Below are 14,576 nucleotides of genomic sequence, written 5' to 3' on the forward strand. Positions count from 1 at the left end.
TTCCTCAGGATTCGTGGCCGCTGGCAAGCCGGTGGACGTGGAGTGCCGCCCAGGCCTTGTCGCCAGGGAAGCGTAGACGTAGGGGCACGGGAGGTGGGAGGTGCTGGGGGTGGGGCCTGGGTGGGGGGGTCCGGAGGGGAGAGAGCTTAGGTGGGGGTTGGCGTTTCCAAAGCGGCCAGGGGCGCCCGTACCCGGAGGAAGGTGGAGAGACACCGCGGGGGGCACCTCTCCTCGGGGAGGCGGCGGAGGGGCGTCCTAGGGCCTGCGGGGGCTGGGGGGGCGGGGCCTGGGCCGGGCGCGCGGGGCCGCGGGCGCGGTGCGGGGAGCGGAGCGTCCTGGGAGGGGCGGCGGAGGCTGGGGAGGGGGCGCGCGCCCTGCGGTCCTCCGCGCCGCATCGGTTCCCGGCGCGGGGCCGCGGCGGCTGCGGCGGGAGGCGGGGGATGCGGGCTCCGGCGGCGGCGCGGGCCCGGGAGGACGCGGGAGGATGAGGAGGAGGCCGGCGGTCCGGCCGCGCGGCGCCGGGAGGAGGCGCAGGCGGCGGGGCGCGGGCTGGCTCGGGCGCGGAGGATGAAGTGGAGCGTCCGCGGGGCCTGCGCCGCGCTCTCCGCCTGCCTCCTGCTGGCCTGCGCGCTCAGCGCCGCCGCCGTCGGCCTCAAGTGCTTCTCGCTGGGCTCGGAGCTACGCGGGGAGCCGTTCCGGCTGGGCGCGGCCGCCGGCGCCTTCTACTCGGGGCTGCTGCTGGCCGCCGGCCTCTCGCTGCTCGGCGCCGCCCTGCTGTGCTGCGGGCCCCGGGACGCCCCGCTCGCGGGCCCGGGCCCGGGCCCGGGCCTCGGGGTCCCCGCAGCCGCGGCAGGCGCTCCCGAGGCCGCGCCGGCCGAGTCGGGAGCCGCAGCCGGCCCTCCGGGGCCGGTGAACAGCCAGAACCTGCTTCTGCTCGGCGTTCTCGTCTTCATGCTCGGGGTCCTCAGCGCCTTCGCGGGCGCCGTCATCGACGGCGACACCGTGTCCCTGGTGGAGCGCAAGTACTCCCACTACTGCCTGCCCCCGCGCGCGCCGGCCGCCCCCGGCCCCGCCGCCCCCGGCCCGGCCCCCGGCGCGCCGCGCGCCCGCAGCAGCCTGGACAGCGCCACGTCGGCCAAGTGCCGCCAGCTCAAGGACTACCAGCGCGGCCTGGTGCTCTCCACCGTCTTCAATTCGCTCGAGTGCCTGCTGGGCCTGCTCAGCCTCCTGCTGGTCAAGAACTACAGGTCGTCGCAGGCCCGGCGCGGCCGGCGCGGCCGGCGGAGGGGAGGCCGAGCCCCGGCGCGGCCCCGCGGCGGTTCCGGGTTCCGCGCGCAGCCGCCAGCCTCCCGGGCGCGGCGGGGTCGGCGGGGCCGGCGGGGCCGGCGGCTGCAGCAGCGCCCGAGCGAGGCTTCCATCCTGTCCCCGGAGGACTCGGACTTGGCCGCCCCGGGGGACTGCGCGGGGTTCGCGGCGCATCACGCGGTCTCCTACATCAACGTGGGCGTCTTCCACGCGTTCGACGAGGCGGGTGTGGAGGTGTGCTGCGGGGGGCACCCGTCCGTGGAGCTGCCAGGGTACGCGCCCTCGGACCCCGACCTCAACGCCTCCTACCCCTATTGCTGCCGGCCGCCCTGCGACGCGGCGCGCCCCTGGGAGCCGAGCCGGGCCTGCTGAGTCCCCGGCCGCCCCCCGCGACGAGGGGGCCACCGGCTGGCGAGGCGCTGCCATCTCAAGGGGCTCCCCGCCAGAGACTGGTCCTCCAGTATTATCATTTCTGTGTCTGGGAGGTTTGTCTTTTCTGTGTCTGTTCGTATCCGGATTCCATTTTAAAGTTTACAATAAATGTTTTGGGGTTAGCTCGCCCCATCGCACTTCTCTTTGGCAAGTCCGTTCCCTGGGGCCAGGCTCCCAGGTCCCTGGTGAGAGCTCACCAAGCGGGTAACTCCGCGTGAGGAAGACCGCTTGCTGAGAGGACAGGACCAAGCCGCTGAGACCTCGGGAATGAAAGAAGCGAGAAGCACCCAATAGAACACTTTGTACACGGATGTGCCTGCTTTTGTCGGTACTTTCTTACTGTAAAGCTCTCCATAAACAGTGAAATGTTTGGTAAATTTATTGCTGTTTAAAATTGGTGAGTTTCTTTATTAAATTAATTGCTATGTTATTGGAGCTAGTCATCAAATTAGAGAATGTCTACCTACAAATCAGTGTGGGAGGAAATGGTGAAATTTGGTCAGACAGATGTTGCGTTCCAACAGTTGTACACAGCTGGCAGGCTGACTCACTCCAGCCTCTCTCTGAGGCCAACTTTCTGTGGGTGCCAGCTCTCACATTTATTTTGGAAACTGGTGACTGTGGCTACTGCGAAGCTGAGTGTATTTTTGGTTAATATATATGAACAAACCAATCATGTTTTGGAAAATCAGTCATAGTTTTCCTGGCAAAGATTATTTTCCTGTTGATTAATTCATTATTCTGGTAATTTTTAGTATAGCGTTTCATTTAAAATATCCTTTTTGATGGATGTGAAAGTCATACCTTTAAATCATTCGAGTATATATGTGTGCACATTTACACACACGGTATGAAATGCATTCCAAACGATGGTGAAGGGTTTCCATCTACTCTGGGGGCTGGCGGGGAGCCAGGCAGGCTGTCTCTGGAAAGGTGATCCCGCCCTGGTGCTGGAATCAGTGCAGCAAGCAGGTATGCCTCCGATTCTGAATGCGCTCAAGGTGGGGACACACCCAGTGCTCTGCCAGGGGTGAGCACAGCACAAACTTTAGTAGAGAAAAGCTAAAGAAATAATGAGTAATACACTTATAGTGTTTGGGGTCCACTTCTAATTGGGAAAAAGTACCCAGATTTAGGGATGGAGGTGGACTTTCCAAGTGCAGGCTCTGGGGTGAGGCCTCAGAGCCAAAGCCAGCATCCCCTATACCTGGGTGACCAAGGACCCATCCCAGCGGGGACCTGCCAGAGGAGTGGAGACCTGACACCATTCAGTGGTTGATCTATGGAGGTGGCAAACACGTCCCCCACCCCTCATGATCAAGTACTGAGGAACGGGGGACCTGGTCAAAGAGGCAAAGTGTCTTATCATGTGGATGCCGCCTGGGGAACAAGGATCATTCATGGACAGTTTACTAGGTTCTCATCCACAGGCCTCTTCAGATTCATGTCCATACTTGGCCTCTGGACTCAGCCAGGCTGAGGGCATGGCCCTGCTAGTTCTACCACTGGCCCTTACAACCCAGCCCCTCTCCTGCCCCCATACCACCCGCTGGCTGCCCACCAACCTGAAGCAGGAAAGAGAAATGGCAGCAAGTACCTTTTAAAGTGCTTTTCCCATCTACCTAAATCAGATCAACAGGCATTGCCAGGCACTCGTGTTCCCACTCCCAGAGCTGCAGTGCGGAGGTGGCCTGGGCAGCGTGTGTGCGTTGGGGCACATGGAGGGCTCCTGCAGGAGGCTGAGACAGCAGACCTCCCCGTACCCTTCCTTGCCTCTGCACTGTTTGATTTCACACCATTTGTACAGCTGAAATGGTAGGTGCCTTAGGAGCCTTCCAAATTTGCCATCAAAGTCAGTGACCTCTCTAAAGTTTCAGACTTTCTTGTGATAGGACAGAAGGCAGAGCAGATGGGGCGGGCAGGGCCAGTGCCCAGCGAGAAGAGCGTCACTTCCTAGTGTCTGATGTGGGGGGGGGCGGGGGGGGCGGGGCGGGCTGCTCCCTATTGTGACCAGAAAACTAGCGGGCATTTTAAAAGATGGGAGTGTTTCTAACTTCACAAATACTCTTAATTCACTTTACGGAGGCTGATAAGCCACTTAAAAATGCTGAAATGATGTGGGATGCCAGGGTTTTTTCTTTTAGTGTTTTTTTTTTTTATGTTTACTACAGGAAACAAACTCCCAAATACCCTAAAGCTGAAATTGTTCCAAAGACCAGCACTCAGTAAACCGACTGGGGCGTTGCAAAGCTTCGAGCTTCCTGCTAATAGGACCAACTTCTTCATGGCCTCTCCAAATCCCTTGAAGGTTGTCTAACTCATGGCGGCACTTTTTATTCACATTCATTCTACTTTTGAAAGTTTAAGTTCATTGTTTAGAACTGATTATTTATACTCCTTGGAAAATAATGCCAGTTCTTGGACCTTTCTGAAAATGGGTGTTATTCTGTTTCTCAGAATAATGGACTCTTGGCCTGGTTGAAGCCAGATCAGGAGTTTATCATTATGATAAAATACCAAAATCAAACACATTTCAGCATTTTTAAGTGGCTTAATGATGAGCTGGTAAGTTATTACGTGAAACCTCAAGGTTGTTTATTTTAAGGGAATAATGTAACTAAAGTAACATGATATGGACATCAAATAAGCCACACTTTGTAAGATAAACAGCCACTCCCAGGGTCTCAGGTATCATGGTTTCCATGCCTTTCCTTAGAGGGAGTGCCCTACCCTTGGCAACACAAATGTGAACCACACAACTGAATTTCTGACTGAAATTCAATTAAACAATCATTTAAAAAAATCAGTTTTTCTGGTAAAGATCAAACTGCTGGTAATTAAAGATTTTTCTCCTGGCTGGTGTCATGACATGGTACAGGCAAAAGCCTCAAACATGCACATAGACACACAAGTATGTGCACACATGAGTACACAGGCACATATATACACATGGAAGTGCACACAAAAGCACGTGTGGACGCGTGCACAGTACTCACTCAGACACACGTGTGCTCACACACACGGCCTCTTGGGCAGTGTCTGAAGGCCAGGCCAGCAGCCTCGCCTGGGGCATCCAGAAGCCCAGGTAGAGCTGGTCCTGGGTGCAGTTGCCTGGCTGTGGGCTGTTGTGCCCCACCTCCTTGCTGCAGCGTCACAGAATATGCACCCAAGAACTGTGTCTTGGAGGGCACCTTGGGGGTACTGAGCTGCATGTAGGCCCACTCTGTCATATGCAGGTGGGGCAGGCTGGTGTGGTAACCCCTCACCCAGATGCCAGCACAACAAGCCACACTGGAGCTGCACTGGGTTTGGGGTGAATGGTGGGGGCCAGATTGAGTTCGTAGAACCCTGGGTGGTGTGTGTTGCACGGACATGGTGCTTGGTCAGTGCTGACCCTTTGGATCACCTTTGGGCTGAGCTCCCCATCTGAAGAAGGGCTTCCACACGTCAGTGTCCTGCAGTGCCCTCAAGGTTATCATGCCCAAAAGCACTGTTTTCTCCGAAGATATGAAAGAAAATAAATGACAGAGACCTGCAGAAAAATGAATTCTGGCATATAAACTGAAAATATATACCTGTGTACCTAAATTTTTATGTGAGACAGAGAAGCCTAACGTCAATTGGTTTACATTCCAAATAATCTCATGGCTTTCTCGATTTGCTCTCTTTCAGCACAGTAATTGACAGGAACAAACTAAAACAAAATGGAAAAGGAAAGGTTAACCTAGAATAAGGGTATGCATACATCAAGATGTCCCCAGTGCGACTGCCCTTACGTCTTCCTGGAGAAAGCCGGTGTTCCACGGTCACAGAGCTGTGTTAACAGTTTCCGAAAACCTCCATGTTCAGAGGGAGTCTGCTTACACATGCGAGTTTCATCTAGAGAGGCCATGATCTCTATTTTGCCTTTTTATTTGCCACTGAACCTGAACAGAATGTAAAAACCCTGTCACTTTAGGGTCAATAAAGTATGTTAAAGCACAACACACTCCACAAAACGATCTTTGACCATCTCAGGGGCCTGGACCATCTCAGGGGCCTGGACATCTCAGGGGCCAGGTCATCTCAGGGGCCTGGACACTCAGGGGCCTGGACACTCAGGGTCCTGGACGTCTCGGGCCTGCACTGTCTCAGGGACCTGTATTATGTCAGGGCCCTAGACCTCCTCATGGGTCTGGACATTTTAGGAGCTCGTATCAGTTTCCTGTGGCTGCTACTATAAAGGACCACAAACTGGGTGGCTTAAAACTGAAAAGCAAATATTTCTTCCTCACTTTTCTGGAGGCCAGAAGTCAAGTCAAGGAGTCGGCAGGGTTGATTCCTTCTGAAAGCTTGAGGGAGAATCTATTCCTCGCTCTCCTGGCTTCTGGTGGCTGCTGGCAATCCTTGGCGTTCCTTGGCTTGAAGACTCCTCCTTCCGATCTCCGCCTTCACAGGGCCTTGTCCTATATCAGTGTGCGCTTCTATCTCTTATGAGGACACCGTCACTGAACGTAGATCTGACTGCAATCCAGTATGATCTGCAAAGACCCTAGTTCCAAATGAGGCCATGTTCAGGGTGCACAGGACTGAACCCAGCACCAAACTCGGTCGAGGCTCCTCGTCTGCCCCTTCCTTCTGCATGGGGCTAGCTACCGAGGACCCCGGGGCACAGGAGCCCCTTACCTGGGCCGGGTCATGGGGAATGAAATCGGAGGAGCCGTCGTCAGTCCACGGGTGTTCCCAGACCTGTCTGAGGAATATTCTAAACAAAGCTCAAACATTACAATTAATTGCCCAAGGGAAAAAGCTTTACGAAAATAAGTTACATTTGGCTTATTTGCAACTATTTCCAGATGACAGCCATAAACAACTGAATTATTGTACAAATCCATGCTGATACATGTCACTCCATGGCAGGTCGGGGCAGAAGTGGCCTCAGGGAGCAGGGGAGAGGGTCTCCTAGTGCAGCTGGGAGAGCGAGGTCAAAAGGCTGAAGCAGCAGCTCACCGCCCAGGCTGCTCTGAAAGGGACCTCTCCCTGTGACGGGCTCCTGCCACCTGGGCACAGACACAGGACTTATTGTGGGAACTTCCTTCGTGCTGCTCTGCCACCTCCCAGCCTTGGACACAGTTCCTGTCCCTTGTCCTGACCCAGCTGCTCCATTGCCTGTGCTTCTCTCAAGTTCACCGGCAGGTCAGTGTCTGCTGTGCAGGCACCTGAGCTGCAGGGTTCCCCACATCTTCCCTCTGCCTTTCAAGTGTAAATCGCCCATATTTTCCTAAATGCATGACTTCATTTCAGTAGCTTGAGGCTTCTCTGCCACCTGGAGCCATCCAGGTGCCCCTCCGTCCTCACCTCCTGCCTGCCTGTCCCCCACCCTCCCCACAAGCTGCCTGGACCATGCCCACCTGCCTGTCCCATGAGGGCCTGTGCCATTCCTGGGAGAACTGGAGAGCACATCTGGATTGGAACCAGTCGCGTTTGAAATGCGCAGTAGCTGTGTGGTAAGTGGTCTCACCTGGAACAGCCCCTTTCCTACAGATTTCTTTTGATCAGGAAACATGTGAAATGTAAAGCACTGCACGTAACGTAACACTCATGTACCACCATGAGACTGTCTGCATCACCATCAAAAGCGAAACATTTTAAGTTTAAACTATTATTTCCCTATCTGTCCACATTTCTCGTCTACTGTTAAATATACAGTGTCCCGGGAGCAGCAGACCCCACCCCCCACCCCACCCCCGCCTATGGGCCACCACGCATCTCCAGTTGGTTGTGGGTCATTCCCAGGGAGGTTTTGTGCTATTGCCATGAAACAGCGTGTCCGTGCACATTAGAGCCGCCTCGCACGTTTCCAAACGGCACATAATGGTGCCAAGCTACACTTCATCTTTACGCACTCAACACTGTTTGGGGTTTGTGGTGCTAACGGATGGGCATCCCACTGGGTAGGTAAACCACAGCTTATTCCCAAGGGCCTCTTAGGGCATTTCCTTTTCCATTGTTATAATCAGTGTCCCAACCAAAGTCCTCTCTGGGTCTTGTTTACAGGTGAGACTTTCTCCAGGCCCCACGGGTCCCCGCCCCACCCCCAGCACCTCCCCTTGTCCTCTTGTGGGTTGCTGTGAAATGGGGTTACATTGTTCTCATCTGCATTTCCACTATTACTAGCGAGATGTGTGTACTGATCGTCTTCTGAGTTCTTATTCTCTAGCTTAAAAAAAAAAATCACTTGTTTTTTACTTACTGTCTCCAGCATTCCAGGACACATACGCGGGGCACCCCTCTGGGGCTCACAAATACCTTATCCCCAATCGTACTGCGTTGGTTTTCATTTGTTTGTGATCATTTGTCAAAACCTAAATCACATTTATTGATCTTTTCCGTTGTGGCTTGTGTTCCTGTGTCTTGCTTAAGAAATCCTCCCTATCCCAGTGTTTGTTTTCCTTTTCTTGTAAAAGTCTGAGTTTTCTTGTATGCGCAGGTCTTTAATCCACCCAGGAACTTCTCTTTGTTTGCAAGGCGAGATCCTGTGTTATTGTACGTGTGTGTTGTGTACACCGACCTGTAACTATCCATCGTCTGCCTCTCTCTCTCCTCCTCTCCATCCACCCCCCTCCCCTGTATCATCTTACCCTTCGCTGTATGGAAAGCTATTGTTTTCTAGCACTCGTTTATCACGTTAAGCCAATTATTTCAGTTCCTTTATTAGATCTATTCTTTTCAAGGTGTTTGTAACATCATAGCTCACATTCTGATATTCTACATTTACAATTTTTCTTCTATGCTCTTCATTTTTTTCTACATGTCCCATGTCTTTCTTCTTCAAAGTGGTGTTCCTGGCATTTTCCATGTGCGTTTCAGAGGAGACGTGCCTCGCAGAACCGTGCCAGGACGGCTGGTATCGCATTGGGTTTGCATGTTACTTTGGGCAGAATGTCCTCTTGACACATTCGCTTCCTTCCACTTTTACATGGGTCTATCTCTCCACTTATTTAGGATTCTCTTATGTTTTTCAATACAGTTTAATACGTTTCTCTGTAAATGCGTTGCTTGACTTTTGTTAGATTTTCCCCGAGATGCGTTTGCGTTTTAGTTTCTGTGGCTATTATGTGTCCTCTTTCAAAAAACTACATCTTCTATGTATGTGTTGCTGGTTTAAAGACTATTACTGACTTGGCATACTGATTTTGTGCTCAGCAAGTTTGCAAAAACGTCTTTTCGGTTCTAATAATGTGTATTTCCATGGTCTTCTGATGGTGGTTTTGCTTGTCTTCCCAACCCCTCGGGACACTTTCTGGTGCAAGCGTTCTCCCCAAGATCTCCATCACAAGCCTGAGCACCGCTGGGGACGTCGGGCCTCCTCGTCTGGTTTCTGACTCAAGTCACTGAGCGTGGGGTTTGTCCGGATCTTGGTAGATTCCTTTTAATACATTAGGGAAGTGTCCTTCTATTTTCAGTTTGCTAGGAATTTTTTTTTGCCCTCTGTTTGCTAGATGAGCTGTAGCCGAGTTCATGAATCTTTTAATGAGGCTAATAGATCTCCAAACTTACTAAGCGGAATTTGTTTTTAACACTATTAATGTCTTTTTTCATCAATTATTATAATCTTTTTTTTTTCCTGGATAAATCTGTTACTGTGGTAAATTACACTGATATATATTTTGATTTTAAATCAAGCTAATAATGCATCTAATTTAAAGGTCAGTTGTATTTATTGTTTTACCCTTCTACTCTGTATTTCCACCCCTGAAAGCAACCATTTTCTTTGGTAATATGCCTCTGTTTTTATAGAAAAATGATTAACACTGCAATTCTGGTTATTTCCATATTGGACTTTATTACTGATTTCTTACTATTGAACATTGCAGTTAGTTTTGTTTTTATTAGTTTCAGCTGTACAAAACAATGTAAAAGACATTTATCATTTATACCCCTCACAAAGTGATACCCCCCTCCCTGCGGTTAGTTTTTTTACAGCCACAACTCAACACACAGCCACTCTCCCCACCCCCCAGTAGAGTTTTGGCTTCTTGTTTCAAATCAGCATTGTGTTTAAGACCACAGATGTTGCTCACAGGTGAGGGGCGTGCTGGTCCGCGATGACATACTCTTTCCTGGATCCTTGAAATTGACAACTGACTGGTGTTTCCCACGAATCGGTGCCCAAGTCACCCCCAGCTGTTGACAGCAGTGAACACCCTGTCATGCAGTCAAAGGAGCCCAAAGTGCAGCCTTCCTTTCCCACGGCCCCCTTCCCTGAGCCCCCACCCTTCCTGACATGGGCTGTGGGCTTTGTGCAGTCAAGATCAGGACCTTCCTTTGCTCCTGTCAGGTCCCTGCAAGGGACACTGGGTCCCAAGGATCCTGTGAGTGGCACGTGGGCGGCTCCTGCCGAGACCCTGGGCCGTCACAGGTGTTTACAGCATCTGTATGCATCGCTGCAACACTGGGAAGCAGTCAGGGTGTCCCACACTAGGTGATGGACAGACACACTGTGGTCCATCCGGACAGGTGGATTATTATTCAGCACTAAAAAGAAACTCGCAAGCCTTGAAAAGACGTGCAGGAACGGCAAATGCATATTACTGGGTGACAGAAGCCAATGTGAAAATGCCAAATATTGTATGAGTCCAGCTATGCAACTCACTGGAAAATACAAAACTAGACGGTAAATAAAAAATAAAGAGGGAAAAAAAAACACTGTTCTAGAAAACCTTCGAAAGGGAATTGAAAAAATCCAGAAAGACAGAGAAAACAGAAGAAAGGAAGAAAGGAAAGGGGATGAGAGGAAGAAATAAAAAAACAATGACCCAGTGGAAGTGAGTGACGCATAAGGGTTTGGATAATCTGGACCACAGATGACAGCAGAGTGATGTCTGCGTGTCCCGAGGGGGACCCTGTGGCATAAGAATTCCACACCAGACATTACACAGATGCAAACATTCACCAAGTCCACATTATGAATCCTTTCTAAAAAAATTTAATAGATAATAAAATTGTCCTGCAAATCAAGGGAAGAAAATACAGAAAAAGCAGTGGGGGAAAGGACGGGGAGGGTCTGTGTGTGTGTGTGTGTGTGTGTGTGTGTGTGTGTTTGGGGGGTAGTGAGCCATGGTCATCCCTGACAGATCAAAACTGAGCAGTTGTGTAAATTGCAGGATAAAATGTACGTGTTATAAATTGTGTTAATTCTGGAAGAAAATTTGGTAGGTGGGAGAAGTTAAGAATGTGTGTTAATTTTGTCACGTTTCATAGCAGCGAATCCACAGCTAATGGCTAACACAGGAAAGAATAGTTTGTAAAAATCAACGTTACTCCAGTCTCAATGTTTTCATAAACTTTCTTCTTAATTTTATATGAATATTTATGAACTAACATTTCTTGTAATAAAATCATTTATCCAAAGTGCAGCACTTCCTTTCGTTTCACTTTAACGTCTCTCTTTCCTGTGAAATTTATACACTTTGGATTATAGAAGCAATACGTATTATAAGTTATCCTCATGGACACATCCTCCCTCCCTCCCCCAGAGCTGCCGTGAACTGTGTTTACCAAATGTTAGTGATTGTTGCTTCTGGGTGGGGATAATTTAAAATACTTTCTTTTAAAAATGTGGTGTCTTTATTGAAGTATTTATAATATAAAAAATTACAAACGATATCAACTCATTATTTCTTAAAAAGGGGGGGGTGGGCCCTGGGGAGGTAAGACAGAGGGGAGGAGGGGAGAGAGGAAAAATAAGAAGGTTTTAGTTTAAGGAAACAGTGAGGAAGGCACAGCCTGAGGCCGAGCAGCTGGTATACACTGAGCCCGCTAGGTGGCCGCTCTGCTCTGCCCTCGGGCCCCCCGCCCCTCGCCACTGAGCCCAGACCTGCCCCTGCCCCTGGACCAGGTCTCTAGTGCTTCAGTCTTGTCACACGTTCTTCACCACACAATGGCTTCACCACAGAGCCTCGTGCTGTCTGGCCAGTCAGTGTGCAGCATTCACGTGGCCTCAAGCAGGATCTCAGCCTCTCAGCCTATTTTCAATGTAGAATTAGTTCTGATAATAAAGTACAGGACGGTGGAATGACTGGATGCAAAGGCCTTGCAAGGATTTCTTTCCCACGGCCTGCCACTTGCCCCTCCAGCACCCGCGTGGCCCTCTCTCCATTATCTGTGCTCCTGTGAGCGCTCTGGGGGACAGCCAGCCCATCATATTTCCTTCCCAACTTCATCTTCTACGATTCCTTCCCTGGTCTCAGGTCTTTCTCAGCTTTCTTTGCTGCCTCAGGGCCTTTGCACATGCTGGTCCTCGATGACCTAGGCACAGCTTATCCTCACTTTGTACAGGGTTCTGTTCAAAGGTTCCTTCCTTAGAAAAGCTGTTTCTTAATATCCTTGCTAAAAATAGCGTTCTTGTCCGTCTTTATACTTTCCCTGGCTTCGTTTTTCTTTTCAGCACTGAACAATAGATCTGAACTACACATGCCTCCATTAGAATGCCAGTGCTGAGAGAGCAGGGCTCCCAGAGCCTAGGGCGTGCTGGCTCGCAGAGCGTTGGTAAGCAAACAGCTGTTCGGGAGCCAATCCTGATCGTCATCCTCACACCTCAGCTATCTGACCGAGGGCCGTCCTCTGAACACGCTCAACAGGCCGCCATGGATGGGACTGAGCACACTCAGTGCTGAGTCCAGTTTTCTCTTCCTGTTTGATTACAGTACTTTTCTGAATCGGAAGAATTTTAAAGGCAAAGGTCCAATTGTTGTGCTGTGGTCACTGCATTCTTTACACCTCAGTGAAGAGAGCGCCAGCTTACCCAGGACGTCCTTGGAGAAGCAGCGACAGTGACCTATCTGTGGCAATCCACACCTGTGATGCCGTGTGATGTAGACTGGGCTGTACCCAGACCCCGAGTTTGTGCCCAGGAAAGCCCCTCTGTTGCGGAATGCTACTTCTACTTGAACGACAAATTGTTTGGGGTGGGATGTGTGGCAGACATTCCCTTGCAAACAAAGTGAGATGGTCAGTACAAGGAGAAAACAGCAATATGCTGCCATTCCTAAAATCTGGGTTTGCACACTGAGTTAGAGAGTTTTGGAAAACCTGCGTCTGGCACTGTGCTTCCCATATTCCAAGAGCTTCCTGATGAGAATGTTGGCGAAGGCACCGGTGGGTTTTGGGACTGAAGAGTGCATTGTGTCGACGTGTGGAAAGTCACACCCGGGTGCAGGACAGAGCACTGGATTTTAATGAAGCCAAAAGTTCCGTGATACGGTTTCAGGTTACACAGTGCAACTAATCTTTTACTTTTCAAAATAACTTTTATTTTGAAATAGGTTAAATCTCACAAGAAGTTGGGAAAATAGTAGAGCGTTCTGTGCCACCCCGACCTCCCACAGTGACATGTGACAGGATTGTCCTGGAGCGGTGACCATGCAGGGGCAGCCCTGACGCGGGGCTGACCTCAGCAGGCTCTCACCTGTTTTACATGCACTCAGTTCTTTTTCCTCCAACTAACCTTTAAGGAACTATCCTGTGTTGAGTTCGAGGGCAGTATCAGAAGAGAAGGCCCACGAGGGTCGGGAAGAGGGTGCCCTCCTCCCTGCTCCAGCCACATTTCGTGTGACCGCTTCCCCTGAACACACAGATAGCTGACTGAATGGGGAACCCGCCCTTCTTTCATTAAGCCAGACACTAAGGAAGTTTGCAAAAATGGAAAATAATGCCCTTCTTCTTGCTAAATGTTTTTTTTTTTTGAAAATATATTTTTCTTAAAAATATGTTCTAGTAACATGCAACGGGTTTCTATATTTATTTTTAAATTAATAAATTTTTTTGAAATGTCTTAGTTTTAATTCCAAACGCCATTCATGCTGACAGATGTAACCCATGTAAACCAAATCTCCTTGGGATCCCAACCGGTTTCTAGGTGGTAAAGGGCCTGAGGTCTGCAAGACAAGCCTGGCAGCAGACGAGCCGTCCCCACAGGACTGCCAGGCTCTCTGGAGGTCACACACATGACAAACCTGCAACCTTTCTATGTATCAATTCAAACACACATATCTGGATCAAATCATAACTTATCAAGAGGAAAATGAAAGTTCAAAAGTTTCTGTAGTGATTGTCAACAGGGAAACATGGTTCATATTCAAACTAAGTATTTTAAAGTGACCTGTTATTAACCCACTTACTATTTAATATAAATTCAAGTACAGTAGTCAAATAAATTGAAGCTATCCATCAACATTGTAGAATTTGAGATTTTTTAAGAATCATCCTTCATTTAAACACATTTTTATTAGTCAAATCCACGAAGTCAATAGTACACTTTGCACACATCTTATGTTTCCATTGTCTTAATGGACTAGGCTAAGGCTTTGTGTGGGTCTGATCCATGGCCGTGAAGAGAACACAGATGGCAGCTGTAACGAGTAGATGTGTTCCCTCATAGAGGAGTTTTGGGGAGAACACACTCCATATGAACAAATGATAGCGCAGGGATGTCACCAAAATGATATATGCGGAAGCTGGGAGGGAACAAACCAGTGCGTAGCAGAAGCAAGCGCGACTCAGGGCTGAACCCCTGTTAACGGAAAGGAAATGTCATTAGCCTCCGACAATTTTACCACGTGGCAACCAGAGTCTCACTTTGAGACTGACCAGGTTGCTCTCACTCCAGGCCTCTCCCATCTGGTTCTGGTCAGTGTGGCGGGTGGGAGTTTGCGTTTCTGATGGGCACTGAGCTGCCCGAGAGGACAGCAGCTGCAGGCAGGCACTTCCAGTCACTCTCTAGGGCCACCGCAGCCGGTGAAGTATGTTTGAAAAATGCACCCCAAATTCTGCATCTACTCAAAACCATATAAATGTAC

The 14,576-nt window shown here is 50.3% G+C and overlaps 3 protein-coding genes across 9 annotated transcripts in view; 1 reads left to right on the forward strand and 2 right to left on the reverse strand.

Annotated features, from left to right (window-relative positions):
- PDE6B (phosphodiesterase 6B) overlaps positions 1 to 277 on the reverse strand; it is a 44,271-nt gene extending 43,994 nt beyond the window's left edge. For 2 of the 4 annotated variants that reach the window (XM_088793474.1, XM_088793467.1), the window contains exon 1: positions 1 to 185. The gene's annotated coding sequence lies outside the window, so the exon portion shown is untranslated. The other 2 variants (XM_088793470.1, XM_088793461.1) reach the window with 2 other exon arrangements.
- A 67-nt stretch (positions 278 to 344) lies between these two features.
- TMEM271 (transmembrane protein 271) lies at positions 345 to 2,131 on the forward strand. Its single transcript, XM_074319859.2, has one exon. The coding sequence runs from the start codon at positions 568 to 570 to the stop codon at positions 1,675 to 1,677; it is 1,110 nt and encodes a 369-aa protein (XP_074175960.2). The 5' UTR covers positions 345 to 567; the 3' UTR covers positions 1,678 to 2,131.
- Positions 2,132 to 13,008: 10,877 nt separating this feature from the next.
- PIGG (phosphatidylinositol glycan anchor biosynthesis class G (EMM blood group)) overlaps positions 13,009 to 14,576 on the reverse strand; it is a 33,406-nt gene continuing 31,838 nt past the window's right edge. For all 4 annotated transcript variants that reach the window (XM_088793519.1, XM_019719345.3, XM_074319808.2 and 1 more), the window contains one exon: positions 13,009 to 14,290. In XM_088793519.1, coding sequence (XP_088649645.1) covers positions 14,077 to 14,290 — 214 coding nt within the window. In that variant the 3' untranslated portion in view covers positions 13,009 to 14,076. The remainder of the gene's footprint in view (positions 14,291 to 14,576) is intronic.

The sequence above is a fragment of the Rhinolophus sinicus genome, chromosome 1 (genome assembly GCF_057876585.1).
Source record: "Rhinolophus sinicus isolate RSI-liver-muscle chromosome 1, RSI-T2T, whole genome shotgun sequence".
NCBI lineage: Eukaryota > Metazoa > Chordata > Mammalia > Chiroptera > Rhinolophidae > Rhinolophus > Rhinolophus sinicus.

Coding starts and splice junctions, on each gene's coding strand:
- TMEM271 (XM_074319859.2), top strand. CDS start 568: ATGAAGTGGAGCGTCCGCGGGGCCTGCGCCGCGCTCTCCGCCTGCCTC.